At 44.6% G+C, this 17,108-nt stretch overlaps 1 protein-coding gene across 2 annotated transcripts in view; it reads right to left on the reverse strand.

The window, feature by feature from the left end:
* The window catches only part of LOC115173804 (thrombospondin type-1 domain-containing protein 7A-like), a 170,158-nt gene that overhangs the window by 42,266 nt on the left and 110,784 nt on the right, over positions 1 to 17,108 (reverse strand). For both annotated transcript variants that reach the window (XM_029732227.1, XM_029732226.1), the window contains exons 10-13: positions 16,251 to 16,383; positions 16,021 to 16,124; positions 14,516 to 14,710; positions 3,270 to 3,536 (exon numbers count right to left, since the gene is read on the reverse strand). In XM_029732227.1, coding sequence (XP_029588087.1) covers positions 3,270 to 3,536; positions 14,516 to 14,710; positions 16,021 to 16,124; positions 16,251 to 16,383 — 699 coding nt within the window. The remainder of the gene's footprint in view (positions 1 to 3,269; positions 3,537 to 14,515; positions 14,711 to 16,020; positions 16,125 to 16,250; positions 16,384 to 17,108) is intronic.

Here is a 17,108-nt window from a genome sequence, read left to right on the forward strand (position 1 = left end):
GTTCTATATAGAGAAGCTACTATAAGACTGTTTTAACATGGGTCCATCATGCCAAGCCCACATAAAGCAGGGAATTCAATTGTCTCTATAGTACCCATTATTGGACACACTTTACGGTATTTTGTCTGTAAAAACAATCAGGCGATGTTTTTTAGAACCCAATTCATACAGTCCCATTTTTACCACATTCTTGCCAGGATAAGACTTTTATATCTCCCGTTCACATGCCGGCAGGTTTAGGATTGGGAATAGAGTGGGCCGATGCGCGTGGACGTTTATTTTAATTAATCCGTTGAATATACACTATCACAAAGAAATTCATTATTAATTGGTTTTAGGCAGGTCCTAAGAAACATTATAAGACTAATAAAATGTATTTTCAAAAGAATAGAATGGCATATTTTGAGTTTGATGATGTTACTGGTCTGTGCAGTCTTTAGGCTACACGGCTCCTAATGCAAATTAAATCAATAGTTGTTTTGTTCATTAAACCGTCAACACATATATTTATATTAGGCTTTATAGTATGCTAAGAATATAAATATAACAGAATAAAATACAAATCTTGCGTCCCGCAGAGTCATGGCAGCGTGTAGAACCGCTGTCATATAAAACATATAGAACGTTTCATCTCTTATACTGAGAGTATCTTCATCAACAACCTCTGTGGGCATTTGGAGATGCCTATACACAGTCGAGCAAAGATAATAGACCTACACTTGATTTAGGCTACATTATTGCATGCTAAATGTTTCTGATCAGTGATAGATTAGAAAACTATACCACCTATTTGCCCAGCCAGAGAATTAACCAAATATACAGACAGAGATTCAGTGAAACAAAATCACATTGATGGTTAAGACAAGTCACAGGCTTTTGGTCGGGAGTAGGCCTAGGTTACTAAGCGACAGAGCGAAGAGCAAAATAATCCACTTGATAAATTACATAACATGCTGGAAAAAAGTTCTGATGAGCAGCACTTACCTCAATTTAGCTAACATTTCCGCAGCCTAATTGTAGCTTAACCAATATCCAAACGAAGAAAAATCTGACATTGATTGATTTGTCAAGAGTCCCCACGCTTGCCTCAAAAAGGTGCGGAAATAGTTGACCACACGCTAATAATTCTAATATATTTTAAGAGTTTCAGTAAGCAACAGTTTGATGCCTTCAATTACATTAGTTTACTTTATTCCAATATTTTCGTCATTCAGTGATATTTATTCCCACAGTAATTATTTCTGGATGCATCCATTTGTGGCTAAGAAAGCAGTGCATGTGGTTGGTGGGCTATGGGAAGAGATGAGTGAAGTGACATGCCTTGCAAAGTTTACAACTGCCAGGAGGATAGTAGTAAGGGGTGCTGCCTACAGTTTTTAATTGATTTTTTATTTTACCTTTATTTAACAAGGCAAGTCAGTTAAGAACAAATTCTTATTTTCAATGACGCCCTAGGAACAGTGGGTTAACTGCCTTGTTCAGGGGCAGAATGACAGATTTGTACCTTGTCAGCTCGGGGATTCAATCTTGCAACCTTTCGGTTACTAGTCCAACGCTCTAACCACTAGGCTACGCTGCCGGCCCAGTAACAACCATCAATAGTTTAAGAGAGTAGTGCGTGCCAATGACGCCTCAGTATTACCGCTACATTTCATACTAAGCCTTAGGCAGAACTTTACCGCAATCATGAGTAGTCGGTTCATGGAAATAAAAGTTTAGGTTTTGATATTGGCCAGATATAAAAATGGCATAAAAATATGGTGGAATGCTAAAGTTGGCCGAAAAACGTATTGGTTTCAAAGCTGTATAGGTAACCATATACCTTCAATGAATTTTAATACATTCTAATGTAATTTATTCATTTTATTTGTATTTATTTAATGTATTTAAATAATAATAATAATTAGAGTAATAATCCAATAAAAAAATACAATAAAATAATGTAATCCATAGCACGTGTGGGAGACAATCAGGTAGGTTGATTGTGTTGTTGGAGCAGTAGAGCTACAATACCAGTAACTCCTGTATAGCCATTGCATCATCACTGATCTCCTATGGTTCCTTAAGCTTGAAAAAATGCCACCCTAATCCTTCATAGTGTGACGTGTAGGGCACTTGGGTAGTGGTGTTGGAGAGGTAGACATACAGTACAATAGCAGTAGCTAGTGTCTAACAATTGCTTGTGACATCTCATCACGTCGCAGCTCTACACTATCAACCACACCACAGGCCCCATACTGCAAGTGAAGCTATGATTCATAAAGGCATGGGTTTTTACAGAGAACAAACACTGAAGCCCACTCACTGCTCTAAGCACTTGGTATAGTGCTACGCCTTCCATGGGTTAACATGGACGAGACAATAGCACTGTGATTCCTAACTTTCTTCTCCACGTTGGTTGGAAGGCGATATTACTGTGTACTCCTGAACGCTAATACAGCTTGTTGGGACGAAAGCAGCTCTGATGCTCTACATCTGCATTGCTTTCTCTTTGGGGTTTTAGGTTGGGTTTCTGTAGAAGCACTTTGTTACATCTGCTGGTTTAAAAAGGGCATAATAAATACATTTGATTGGTTTAAATGTGATTAATATTCCTTTGACGGATTTGGGCTAAGGGCAGAGCGACTGTATCCAGCTGAGCAGGCCCTTCCTCTTCATTATCACATTGATTTGTTCTCTATTGAATTTATAATCAGTGGATGCTGAAAAGGACACAGTGAGATGAGTGTTTGCTCTGCACTCTCAATCTGACATCAAATTGGGTCCAATGGAGCCTCATCAATAGAACACATATGTAAATGGTGGAATAAATACTTTCTTGATGGGGAGAACAAGGGAACAACATTATCAAAATGTATTCAATAATGGGCTGAAACAAATTGATGAGAAATCCAAAGACCAAAGCCAAAGCATTTTCAATTGCCTTATCTTGCATTTCTCCACACTCGTTTTCTGTTTTCTGTAACAGGAACTGGCCTGTTCTGTGTATGATGATGTCATATCACTGAGCATGCCTTTAAATGGAGATACAGACACCCTGTATGAATCACAGTGGCTATGTTTAATGCATACAGCTTCAAGGGAGTTGATGTGAGATGGAAGAGAGACACTGGATGTTTCAGACATTTTTTGTGACTCCCCGTGGCTGTTGCACCGTGACAAAGGTACTGTAGACTTACCATCATAACATCATCATACATAACGAGGTGACGTCCTCCTTATAGACATGAACAATAATTGGATGTTGGTGAGAGGCCTGTAAGACTCACCGTGGCTGTTGCACCGTGACGTCTCCACCAGCCTGTTGTCCTGGTCGTAACACACCATGGCCTGGTAGCGGTAGCCCTGGCCACACTCCTTGATGTCCCCCTGGATCTTCATGGCCAGCTGGCCCTCCACGCGCCCACCCTCAGGCAGGATGCAGTCCGACCAGTTCCCCACGGGCTGGGCGTTGTACTTGTTACAGGGGCAGTACTGGATCTCACTGAGGGGGTACACCTGGTTGTTCTTACACTGGTCTCGCTTTTTGCTCTTCCCTGAGAAAAAAGAAGGGAAAAAGGTAGGACAGGCGATCAATCAAAACTGATATGCAGCCTGGCTGTCTAACTCATACAACCCGAACGGCAATCACTTAGAATGGTAATAGCCAAACCGGAGAATAACCACACCGAATGGCAAGTATTGAAAGAAACGTTGTAACAAGCCGGTATCCTGGATCCAGATAAAGGATAGAGATTATTATATATATTTTTACTCAACATCCGCTAACTTGGACCAGGTGAAAATGGGGGGGGGGGGGGGTCGATAAAAGTCACTTCTAGCAACGTGAGCTTTTCCTGAAGAATCTCAGGGTCCTATAGGCTTATCCTATATAATAATTTATGCTGTACATTCAACTGACCTCCAGGCATACTATGGAGGGCACTTAGACTGTTGACTGACCAAATTAGATTTGTGACACTCTGGCATTCGACTATGCAGTGATACTGTCTCACTCGCACTGGAACCTTAACGTCAAAGTCATGTCAAGTACTTCAGTCTCTTTAGGTAGGAAGCTGCACTTAACAGATCTATAGGACCAGAGGAAATAGGATCTAACCCTCACACTAACCTTAACCATTAGGGGGATGAAATAAAGAAATATGTGAGCCTGTATCAGTATTTCGGGATGACTTCTTCTGAACTTGCAAACTGTGGCCAAAGACTCTAGTGGCATTGTGTCCCTACACAGACAAAAAGGACTACATTAGTTAGTTTACTGTACTTGTAGACCTACTACAGTCCACTAAGAGACAAAGAGAACTAACCGCAGGGCTTCCAGGATTTCCTCGATCAACATAGCGAACTTCTTCAGAGACTGACAGTCTGGGGTTCTAATCAAATCAAGCTGTATTTATTCAGACATGGAATGCAATGCATTCTAATAAAAACGAATAAAAACAATACAAATAAAAGCTGAAATATTTACTACACAACAAACATAAGATTAAAAAAACGTAAGAATGACAAAAATGAAACAACTAAAAAGCACCCTAAGGAAAGCTTAAAATATCTATTCCACAGTCCTCCTGTCATAATAACCAACAGAGGACATGGGAATCAGATTATATCCCAGAGAAATAGAAGTGCAGTGAATGTAAGTAACCTCATTATGTTCCTTCAACTGTTAGCTCCGAGGGTATTGTCTTTAATAACCATATGCCCCAGTGGCGGTCGGTGACATTTAAGAGGAGGGAGGATGCATGTTTTTTTTATGAGCATGGCCACATTTCTATTACACCATATTAGATGACTGTCATTCACATTCCATTAACCCAGTTCAATGTAACAGTGATAGGTTTAGGATACTAAATGATACTCAAATTTTCCCTACACCCATCATGAGGTTGCTACAACCTAGCCTATGAATGAAAGTTTACAACGTAGGTGTACAGGTCATGATCAAGGTGCAGACAGTGACACATTCAATACCGCCTTGCACACTCTTGCCTGAATCTAGCTGATATAGGGTGTAATCATTAGTCCAACAGTTGCAAATGATAGTTTCTATTGGACAAATTAATGTATGTTTATCCCCGTTTTGTTCCGTTTGCTTCTGTTTAAGAAAGTTTAAGTTTAATATGCAGGCTGTCGGTCTAGCCACCCGACAACCTGTCCGCTCAGCCCTATCCCCTCCTCCGGACCATCTCTGGAGACCTTCTCCCATTCCTCACTTCCCTCCAACTCATTCCAGACCACGGGCTGCATCCCCTCTGACTTCAAAACGTCCCAAGTCGCTCACCTCTTCAAGATACCAACACTTGACTCATCTGCCGTCAAAAACTATAGACCTGTATCCCTTTTCTTTTCTTTCCAAAACATTTGATCAACTCTCTCATCTCTCTCAGAACGATCTTCTTGAGCCTAATCAGTCAAGACGGATCACTCAACTGAGATTGTGTCATGGAGGCACTCCACACTGCCAGAGCTCTATTCTCTACCTTCTAGATCTATTCACTGCCTTCTACCCTATGAACCATTATATACTCCTCTCCACCCTCTCAGGGCTGGGTGTGTCATGCTCTGCACCCTTTTTGATTGCATCCTACTTGGGAGGCCGCTCCAAACAGGTGACATGGAGAGGATCTATTATCTACACCACGTACTCTCACTACTGGTGTCCCACAGGGCTCGGTTCTAGACCCTCTCCTTTTCGCTCTATACACCAAGTCTCTCAGCTTCGTCATATCCTCTCATGGTCTCTCCTATCATTGCTATGCAGATGACACTCAACTACTTTTCTCCTTCTGATACACATTTTGTGACATGCATCTCTGTGTGCCTGACAGATATCTCAGCTTGGATGTCGGCCCACCACATCAAGCTCAACTTCAACAGGCCTTCATGATTGACAACTCCACAGTGTCTCCCTCCGAGAGTACAAAGAGCCGTGACCCTGTCGTTCTCTTCAAACATCAAAGCAGTGACTCGCTCCTTCAGGTTCATGATGTATAACATCCGTAGAGTACGACCCTACCTCACACAGGAAGCGGTGCAGGACATAATCCAGGCACTTGTCTGGACTATTGTAACTCTCTGTTGGCTGGACTTCCTGCTCATGCAATAAATCCCCTGTAACTTATCCAGAATGCTGCAGTCCACCTGGTTTTCAACCTTCCCAAGTTATCCCATCTCACTCCACTTCTCACACACTCCACTGGCTTCCAGACAAAGCTCGCATCCACTACAAGACCATGGTGCTTGCCTACAGAGCAGCAAGAGGAACTGTCCCTTCTACCTTCAGGCTATGTTGAAACCCTACACCCCAACCCGAGCACTCAGTTCTGCCACCTCTGGTCTCTTTGCCATCCCATAGGGTGAAGGGCCCAGTCCAAGCTCTCTATCCTGGCACCCCAATGTTGGAACTAGCTTCACCCTGAAGCTAGGACAGCAGAGTCCCTGCCCATCATGCGAAAGCACCAAAAACCCTACCTCTTCAAAGAGTATCTTAAATAATCCCCCCCCCCCAAAAACCAAAGAACTCTTTCCTTAACCAACACTTGCACTTGAAATATTAAGCCTTCTGGCTGTTTTTTGCAAGAATGAATGCAACCTAAACCGTATGATAATAGCTTATAAATAATCACTATGTGGTGGTCAGCTTGTTCAGAAAGTTTTCCAACTGTAACGCCCTGGCCATAGAGAGGGGTTTTTGTTCTTTATTTTGGTTAGGCCAGGGTGTTACATTGGGTGGGCGTTCTATGTTCCTTTTTCTATGTTTTTGTATTTCTTTGTTTTGGGCCGTGTGTGTGGCTCCCAATCAGGCACAGCTGAAGCTCGTTGCTGCTGATTGGGAGTCACACATAAGGAGCATGTTTTTCCTTTGGGTTTGTGGGTAATTGTTTCTGTCATTGTTTTGTACCAGGCAGGACTGTTTGCTGTCGGTTTACTCTTTTCTTGTTTTGTATAGTGTTCATGTTGTTGATATTAAATTTCTAATAATGAACACTAACTCCGCTGCACCTTGGTCCACTTCTTCAGACGACAGCCGTTACAGAATTACCCACCACCAAGGGACCAAGCAGCGGAAGAGGGAGGTCCGGGCGATGGAGGAGACGCCGGCCAGCAGACGGGGTCGCTGGCGTCGGTCGAGGAAGCCCGGAAGACACCGGGCTTCCTGGGGGGGGCTAATGGGGTGGTCCGGAAGGGCAGAGGAGGAGCCCAGACCACTGCTCTCGTGGGGGATGACGGCAGAGGAGGAGACGCAGATGAGGTGGTTTATTGAGGACCTGCTGAAGGAAGATCTGGAGGAGGAGCCATGGGAGGCGGAGTTGCGCGCTGTGTCGCCAGTGCGTCCGCACAGCCCGGTGCGTCCGGTGGACATGCCCAGCACATGCCGTGCTAGGAAGGGCATCCAGCCAGGACGAGTGGCAAAACCGGCTCCACGCTTCAGTTCACCAGTGCGTGTTCACAGTCCTGTCTGGCCCGTCCCTGCTCCCCGCACCAAGTCCACAGTGCATGTCCCCAGTCCTGTCCGGTCCGTCACTGCTCCCCGCACCAGGCCCAAGGTGCGTGTCCACAGTCCTGTCCGGCCCGTCCCTGCTCCCCGCACCAAGCCCAAGGTGCGTGTCCCCAGCCCTGCCAGTCAACAGTCGTCAGAGCTGCCCGCCAGTCAACAGTCGTCAGAGCTGCCCGCCAGTCAACAGTCGTCAGAGCTGCCCGCCAGTCAACAGTCGTCAGAGCTGCCCGCCAGTCAACAGTCGTCAGAGCTGCCCGCCAGTCAACAGTCGTCAGAGCTGCCCGCCAGTCAACAGTCGCCAGAGAGGTCAGACTGCGCTGAACTGCCGGAGTGGCCAGACTGCGCTGAACTGCCGGAGTGGCCAGACTGCGCTGAACTGCCGGAGTGGCCAGACTGCGCTGAACTGCCGGAGTGGCCAGACTGCGCTGAACTGCCGGAGTGGCCAGACTGCGCTGAACTGCCGGAGTGGCCAGACTGCGCTGAACTGCCGGAGTGGCCAGACTGCCCTGAACTGCCGGAGTGGCCAGACTGCCCTGAACTGCCGGAGTGGCCAGACTGCCCCGAACTGCCGGAGTGGCCAGACTGCCCCGAACTGCCGGAGTGGCCGGGCTGCCCCGACCTGCCGGAGTGGCCGGGCTGCCCCGACCTGCCGGAGTGGCCGGGCTGCCCCGACCTGCCGGAGTGGCCAGACTGCCCCGAACTGCCAGAGTGGCCAGGGACGCCCGCCAGCCCGGTGAGTCCTGTGCCTACGCCTAGGGCCAGGCCTCTGTCATGTCTCCCCAGCCTGGTGAATCCTGGGTCAGTGCCGTCAGAGCAGCCAGGGTCGCCCGCCAGCCAGGCGCAACCATCGCCGCCCGCCAGCCGGGCGCAGCCAGGGTCGCCCGCCAGCCGGGCGCAGCCAGGGTCGCCCGCCAGCCGGGCGCAGCCAGGGTCGCCCGCCAGCCGGGCGCAACCATCGCCGCCCGCCAGCCGGGCGCAACCATCGCCGCCCGCCAGCCGGGCGCAACCATCGCCGCCCGCCAGCCGGGCGCAACCATCGCCGCCCGCCAGCCGGGCGCAACCATCGCCGGCCGCCAGCCGGGCGCAACCATCGCCGCCCGCCAGCCGGGCGCAACCATCGGCTTCCGCCAGCCGGGCGCAACCATCGCCGCCCGCCAGCCGGGCGCAACCATCGCCGGCCGCCAGCCGGGCGCAACCATCGCCGGCCGCCAGCCGGGCGCAGTCAGTGTCGCCCACCAGACCTTCGGCGCGGCCAGGTGCGCCACCGAAGAGGGCGACGTCAAGGGTGGAGCAGAGGCCACGTCCCGCACCTGAGCCGCCGCCGTAAGAAGGCCCACCCGGACCCTCCCCTTCAGAGTCAGGTTTTGCGGCCGGAGTCCGCACCTTTGGGGGGGGGGGTACTGTAACGCCCTGGCCATAGAGAGGGGTTTTTGTTCTTTATTTTGGTTAGGCCAGGGTGTTACATTGGGTGGGCGTTCTATGTTCCTTTTTCTATGTTTTTGTATTTCTTTGTTTTGGGCCGTGTGTGTGGCTCCCAATCAGGCACAGCTGAAGCTCGTTGCTGCTGATTGGGAGTCACACATAAGGAGCATGTTTTTCCTTTGGGTTTGTGGGTAATTGTTTCTGTCATTGTTTTGTACCAGGCAGGACTGTTTGCTGTCGGTTTACTCTTTTCTTGTTTTGTATAGTGTTCATGTTGTTGATATTAAATTTCTAATAATGAACACTAACTCCGCTGCACCTTGGTCCACTTCTTCAGACGACAGCCGTTACACCAACAGAATTGGCTGAATGAATGCATCCCTTATCACATGCAAACACAGTTCACTTTCATAGCTACATACAAATAGAATGATAATTTTGCTCATTGTATAATTTCTTCTTGCCTCTCTCGCTCTCTTCCTCATCTCACCTTTTTCCTTCGCATGTGGACTTCAGAGCACAATACATCAGATGTCTGTGACCAGGCAAAAAAACATTTCCAAGCCAAACCTTCATATCAAAACCGCTAACCGCTACACACAGCCTGCATCATTGTCACCATATTAGCTGAGGTCATAGTCAATATAGCTTCTAGAACTAACACGTTAGTAAACCGATATAATCATGCAGTACAGTGTACAGTTAGCAAGCAGTTTAGCAGTTACACCTGCAGGTGCCGGTTGGCAATAAATTAATACAATCAAACACTTACCTTGACTTGGAAGAGTTCCAGTGTTGGACAGCCATAGTGAGCTAGCTAACTTAGCATCCCTCTATGTTTAAGCCGGGTGTTTGAATAGGCTAAACTAGCTAGCAGGATTTGCTAGCTAAGTGAAAGTGAAATTGAAAAAGAAATACTAGCAAATATAGCTAGCTCTCTCTCTCCCTTCTCCTTCATTTTTAAAGAAACGAATTTGTTCAAAACTATTGTCTTTCTCTCTGAGTCAACTACTCACCACATTTTATGCACTGTAGTGCTAGCTATCTGTAGCTTATGCTTTCAGTACTAGATTCCTTCTCCGTTACTTTGATTGGGTGGACAACATTTCAGTTCATACTGCAAGAGCTTTTATAGGTTAGAGGACATCCTCCGGGTTGTCATAATTACTGTGTAAGTCTATGGAAGGGTGAGAACCATGAGCCTCCTAGGTTTTGTATTGAAGTCAATGTACCCAGAGGAGGACGGAAACCAGCTGTCCTCTGGCTACACCATGGTGCTACCCTACAGAGTACTGTTGGGGCTGTTGAGGCTATGACCTTCATTGCAAAACAGTGTGTTTAATTCAATTATTTGGTGACGTGAATAGATTTAGAATATATTTTTTATGTTTCACTATTTTTATTTTCATGAAATTCAATGAGGAGGATTGTTTATCCCTTCATCCTCTGGGGAGCCTCCACTGATATCCACATATAATTGAATTTCACAGTTTGCACTGAAACTGTCTGCTTTAAGAAGAAGCCCACTGTGGGCAGCCCACTCAGTACTATTGATTTAAATGTAAATGTCACTGATGTGTCTACCTCAGATCAGCCTCTCGGAATAGCACCAAAAACAAACAAGGAACCCAGAAGAGGACAAAAATAGCCTATAGTAACATATGTAGCATAATAAACAACGTTGATGAAATTGACAACTTATAAACATCAGAAAACATTAATATTCTGTGCATCTCTTAAACACACTTAGATAATTCCTATGATGATGCAGTAGTAGCTAGAGTATACAATGTTATAGAATACAGTATATAGTAAAGATAGAAATGCAAATGGAGGAGGTGTTGCTATGTAGGTCCAGAGTCATATTCCTGTTAGGCTGAGAGAAGATCTCATGTCACATGATGTAGAAGAAATATGGCTACAGGTTCATCTGCCTCACCTAAAGCCTATTCTCGTAGGAAGTTGATATAGACCAACAAGTGCTAAAACTCAGTATTTGGAATATGAATGCTGGATAATGTATGTGATATCAACAGAGAAGTATATTTTCTGGGTGACCTAAATATTGACTGGTTGTCATCAAGCTGACCACTCAAAAATAAGCTCCAAGCTGTAACCGATGCCTGCAATCTCGTTCAGGTTATCAGTCAACCTACCAGGGTATTTACAAACAAAACAGGAACTAAATCATCCACGTGTATTGATCACATCTTTACTAATGCTGCAGAAATCTGCTCTAAAGCAGTATCCACACCCATCGGATGTAGTGATCATAATAGACAAAAAATAAAAAACAAAGTTACAAAGACTGGCCTTAAAATTGTGTATAAGCAATCATACAAGAGTTTTTGCAATGATTCCTATTTCAAAGATATTAAAAATATTTGTTGGTCTGATGTATGTTATGAGGAACAATCTCACGCCGCACTTGAAGCACTTCTGAAACTGCTTCTTCTGGTTACTGATAAGCATGCGCCCATCAAGAAACTGACTGTTAAAACTGCTAAATCCCCATGGATAGATGATGAATTTAAAAACTGTATGGCTGAGAGGGATGAGGCAAAGGGAAGAGCAAATAAGTCTGACAACATACAGTAAATTGAGAAATCACACAACTAACAAAAAGAAGAAGAAACTATCCTATGGAATGAAGATAAATTATATAAAGAATTATAGTAAAAAGCTTTGGAGTACTTTATATGACGTTCTAGGCCAAAAAGCTCCATCCTTCATTGAAGCAGATGGCTGTTTCATAACAAAACCTTTTTTGTTGACAAGATTAGCAAACTTAGGCATGACATGCAAACAACAAATGCTGAGCCTTCATATTCATGCATAATGGACAAAGTAATGAAAGGCAAGCACTGTAGTTTTTGAGTTCTGCAAAGTGTATGTGGAAGAGGTGAAATATTAATAATTAAGAACAAACCACCTGGTACCGACAACCTGGATTGTAAATTGCTAAAGTTGGTAGCGGAATACATTGCCACTCCTGTTTGCCACATCTTCAGTTTAAGCCTAGAAGACTGTGTGCCCTCAGACATGGAGGGAGGGAAAATTCATTCCACTACCCAAGAATAGTAGAGCACCCTTTAATGGTTCAAACAGTCAATCAATCAGCCTGTTACAAGTGCTTAGCAAACTTTAGGAAAAAATGGTGCATGATCAAATGCAAAGTTATTAAAATGTACACTTTCAGCATGCTTATAGAGAAGGACACTTTTGATGTCATTGATCATAACCTATTGCTGAAAAAATGTAGGTGTTATGAATTTGCATCCTCTGTCTTATTATGGATTGAGAGTTACCTGTCTAATAGAACAGACGGTTTTCGTTTATGGAAGTCTCCCTAATACAAATTCAGTTGAGTGTGGTGTACCGCAGGGCAGCCGGCTAGGGCCATTATATTTTTCTGTTTTTACTCATACCTTCCACTGATCTTGAATTAAGCCTGAGTGTCTATGTACACTGACAACTCAACAGTACACGTCGGCTGCAACAACAAAATAAATAACTGACACCCTTAACATAGAGCTCCAGTGTCACGTCCTGACCATAGTAAGATGTTATTTTCTATGGTAGAGTTGATCAGGGTGTGACAGGGGGTGTTTTGTGTTTTTCTATGTTTTCTATACCTATGTTTAGTTCTAGTTTTCTATTTCTATGTTTTTTTGGGGGGGATGATCTCCAATTAGAGGCAGCTGGTCCTCGTTGTCTCTAATTGGAGATCATATTTAAGTAGGGTTTTGTTCCATCTGTGTTTGTGGGTAGTTGTATTCTGTTTAGTCTATGTACCTGACAGAACTGTGAGCTGATCGTTTTCTGGTTGTTATTTTGTCTTTAGTATTTTTAGTTAAAATGCATTTCATCATGAGCACTCAACACGCTGCGCTTTGGTCCCCTCTCTACGGCAGTCGTTACATCCAGTTAGTTTTAGAATGGGTAACTAGCAATAGGCTGGTGCTAAATATTTCAAAAACTAAAAGCATCATTTTTGGGACAAATCTCTCGCTCAACACTAAACGTCATTTAAATCTATTATTGAATAATGTGTCGATTGAGCAAGCTGAGGAGACTAAACTGATGGGTGTAACCAAAGCTGTCATGGTCAAAACATATAGACTCAATGGTTGCTAAAACGGGAGGAGGTCTGTCCATGATAGGGCGTTGCTCTGCCTTCTTGACATCCCAGTTGACCAGACAGGACCTACAGGCCCCAGTTTTGTTGCACCTGGACTACTGCCCAGCTGTGTGGTCAGGCGCGGCAAAGAGGGACATACATAAATTGCAGTTGGTCCAGAACAAAGCCGCACATACTGCATTGCACTTAGATATACACGGAGGGAGATGTCAGTAACATACATGTCAATCTCTCCTGGCTCAACACTGAGGAGAGATTGACTGCATCACTATTGGTCTTTGTGCGAGGTATTGATGTGTTGAAGGTACCGAACTGCCAGTTCAAGCAGTTGGCACACAGTTCGGACACTCATGTGTATGTACTGACATGTAAGCAATGTGTGACAATTTATATTTACTGTATGTACTTCTGTCCTTGAGCTGTTCTTGTTTATTAATTTTCTGTGTCATGTCACGTTTCATGTTTTGTGTGGACCCCAGGAAGAGTAGTTGCTGCTTTCGCAGCGGCTAATGGGGATCCTAGTAAAATACCAAATACAAAATTAGTTAGTTTACTGTACTTGTACAGCCTACTCCAGTCCACTCAGAGACAAAGAGGACTACGTTAGTTAGCTTACTGTACTTGTACAGCCTACTCCAGTCCACTCAGAGACAAAGAGGACTACGTTAGTTAGCTTACTGTACTTGTACAGCCTACTCCAGTCCACTCAGAGACAAAGAGGACTACATTAGTTAGTTTACTGTACTTGTACAGCCTACTCCAGTCCACTCAGAGACAAAGAGGACTACATTAGTTAGTTTACTGTACTTGTACAGCCTACTCCAGTCCACTCAGAGACAAAGAGGACTACATTAGTTAGTTTACTGTACTTGTACAGCCTACTCCAGTCCACTCAGAGACAAAGAGGACTACATTAGTTAGTTTACTGTACTTGTACAGCCTACTGCAGTCCACTCAGAGACAAAGAGGACTACGTTAGTTAGTTTACTGTACTTGTACAGCCTACTCCAGTCCACTCAGAGACAAAGAGGACTACGTTAGTTAGCTTACTGTACTTGTACGGCCTACTCCAGTCCACTCAGAGACAAAGAGGACTACGTTAGTTAGCTTACTGTACTTGTACAGCCTACTCCAGTCCACTCAGAGACAAAGAGGACTACATTAGTTAGTTTACTGTACTTGTACAGCCTACTCCAGTCCACTCAGAGACAAAGAGGACTACATTAGTTAGTTTACTGTACTTGTACAGCCTACTCCAGTCCACTCAGAGACAAAGAGGACTACATTAGTTAGTTTACTGTACTTGTACAGCCTACTCCAGTCCACTCAGAGACAAAGAGGACTACATTAGTTAGTTTACTGTACTTGTACAGCCTACTCCAGTCCACTCAGAGACAAAGAGGACTACATTAGTTAGTTTACTGTACTTGTACAGCCTACTCCAGTCCACTCACCCACTAGCATCCTCTTGCGGGTCTTGACGCCCACACAGTCCTGTGTACAGGAAGAGAACTTGGACCAGGCAGTTAGCTGGCAGTCGTCCTGGCATGGGAGCTGGCAGAGCTGGGTTAGAGAGGGCATGGAGCTGGCAAACTTCAGACATGCTCCCATGTCCGCTTGACCCCCATCCTGCTTCCAGCATGAGACAGCTATAGAAAGAAAGAAAGAAACAAAGAAAGAAAGAAAGAAAAAGGAATGAAGTGGTGGTTGCTATGGTGTGAGGCAATAAGCTTTGGTACACACGTTGGACACTTCATTAGGGGAGACTCACAATCTCATTTGGTTAATGCCCTTTGGCTGCATTTGGAGCTAACCACGAGAGTCCCATCACAGGCGATCAAGACCTGACTGTGTTTAAAGTGATGATTAACCTACAGTACTGTCACTGTGGGATCTGGAATGACTCATTGCTAGTTGGTATGACTCACTACATTGCATTCCAAATTGCAACCTATTCCCTGTCATGATCTAGTCAAAAGTAGTGCACTACATAGGGAATAGACTTAGATTTCATACGCACTCTCTGTCTCCTGTTCACTCAGTTAATAACACACACAGAGGCGAGAACAGCATTAAGTGATAAAACTGAACGTAGTCTAATGTCTATTGACTTTCCCACCCAAACAGACCCGACTAGATATCATTGAATGAGGAGGAGCCAGAGCTCTGTATTGAATTGTCTCTCCCCTTGTGTCAATGTCTACACAGATACCATTACAGGTAATGTGGCCGAATGTGGAGTGTGAAGAAGGAGGTTGAAATGTGCTCATCATCTGATCAGATAATGGTTTTCTACTTCAAGATGCTACTAGAGGTCTGGTGCAAGGAGTGGAAGAAGAACTCTATGCTCTCAATTCACTGACTGACACCATTTTGTAAATCGAAGACAGATAGATGCATTGTTGTCGCTCTCTGTCATGCTTCGTCGAGTTCAACACAAAGCAATCCACCAGAATGAACATTTTGTGTTTAAACCTTACTGTAACTAATTCATGCCTGGTACAGCTATAGGGAAGGGTTTTGGAGGAACGATTTGGTTATTTAACCACCAGTCCCAGCGTAACATTTAGATGGAGATGAAAGATACATGAAGCCCAAGGTGTTCCTTTGATGCCTATCTCCCTTTCTCACGTCAACAATACTACACACTTCCACAGTCACATGCATAGTACCAAGCAAGTTAAATCAAGCGCAGATCAAATATTTAAATGTACTTCACATACTATATGAATGTGACTGGTCTCTCATGACTGTCAAGTTCAAAACCATGAAAACGAAAAACCCAAGTAGGCCGAGATGCAAAAAGAATATCTTTAATTTAATCCATGGTCAAAATAATATATTTTTTAAAGTCTCTCATGACAAAGGTATTTTCTTATATATCCATCAGTTCAGATATGAACTCTTTGCCCCCAGAATCAAATTGAGTAGCTAGTGCATGCAGGATTCTGTTGCTCACCTCTAGCCTGCAGTCCAGGCCCACAGGTCTCCACAGCTCCAGGACTGTCCTGACGAACGGACCAGGGAACCAACTGGCATCGCCTCCACTTGTGTGTCTTCCACCTGCAGTAGAAGAAACAGGACACAGCTGAGTCATCTTGAGAGTCATAGTCAAAGTCTTGCTCTATTTAACTTGATACATCTTTAGTCAAAAGAGTAGAGTGGTCTTGGTGGATGATGGAGCCTTACCTGTATCCCAAACAGACAGATGGCGCCTCACAGTCTCTCTCCTGAGTCAACACCTCTGGGCAGTCCTGTCCCCCGTTGGCCGGCAGCTGGATGATGATGCGTTTCCTGTTCTGTTTCCTTTTTGTGTTGCCACCTTATAATAATCCATAGAAAAACACTTTATTCACACACTGACCCAATCACTAGACAGAGACAATAACAGCAGCACTCAAGCTACTTCCATCGAGTCTTGAAGTGGAAAATTATCATGATGAATACCTGTTACCTACTTGAGTAATTGCAAATCATAGGTCCTTGAAATGTCCTTGTAAAACAAGTGTTTTGTTTGCTGTTGACTTTTAGCAGCTGTGTATCATTAACCTTGACCATGAAGAACACTAAAACGTAATGAAGGAGCACAGCTGGTTCCCAGCTCTCTAGTCTGGTGTTCTCCAGCAGATATGTACTTTCCTGACCAGTTCGGAGAGAAGGTAATGAAATAATCAAGTATGGCATATTGATTGATGTGGGCTTCACTTTTCTGCTGGTGTCCACCCAACTCAGTGATTGGGTGGTGGAGGTTATATTGCCCTTACAAGAAGTCCATCAGAATCCTATTACAGTGGCCATATCCATGTTGCAATGTATGATCCATAGAGGTAACTAGCTACAGGAGATATATATACTATATTCATATTGTAGGATCTTCTGTTATATTGACAGCTCCGATGGTTCTCGTAGGAGCCGGACAAATCCATGACCATATACTCCTAGTAAAGCCAGATGATCTGGGTGCCACATTAGAAATAATACAAGCAAGATTACTAGCAGAGGCAGATTAAAGGATAAAAAAAATAGGAAAACAAGCCCAATGACTGT

This window comes from Salmo trutta, chromosome 34 (genome assembly GCF_901001165.1).
Source record: "Salmo trutta chromosome 34, fSalTru1.1, whole genome shotgun sequence".
In the NCBI taxonomy this organism is placed as follows: domain Eukaryota; kingdom Metazoa; phylum Chordata; class Actinopteri; order Salmoniformes; family Salmonidae; genus Salmo; species Salmo trutta.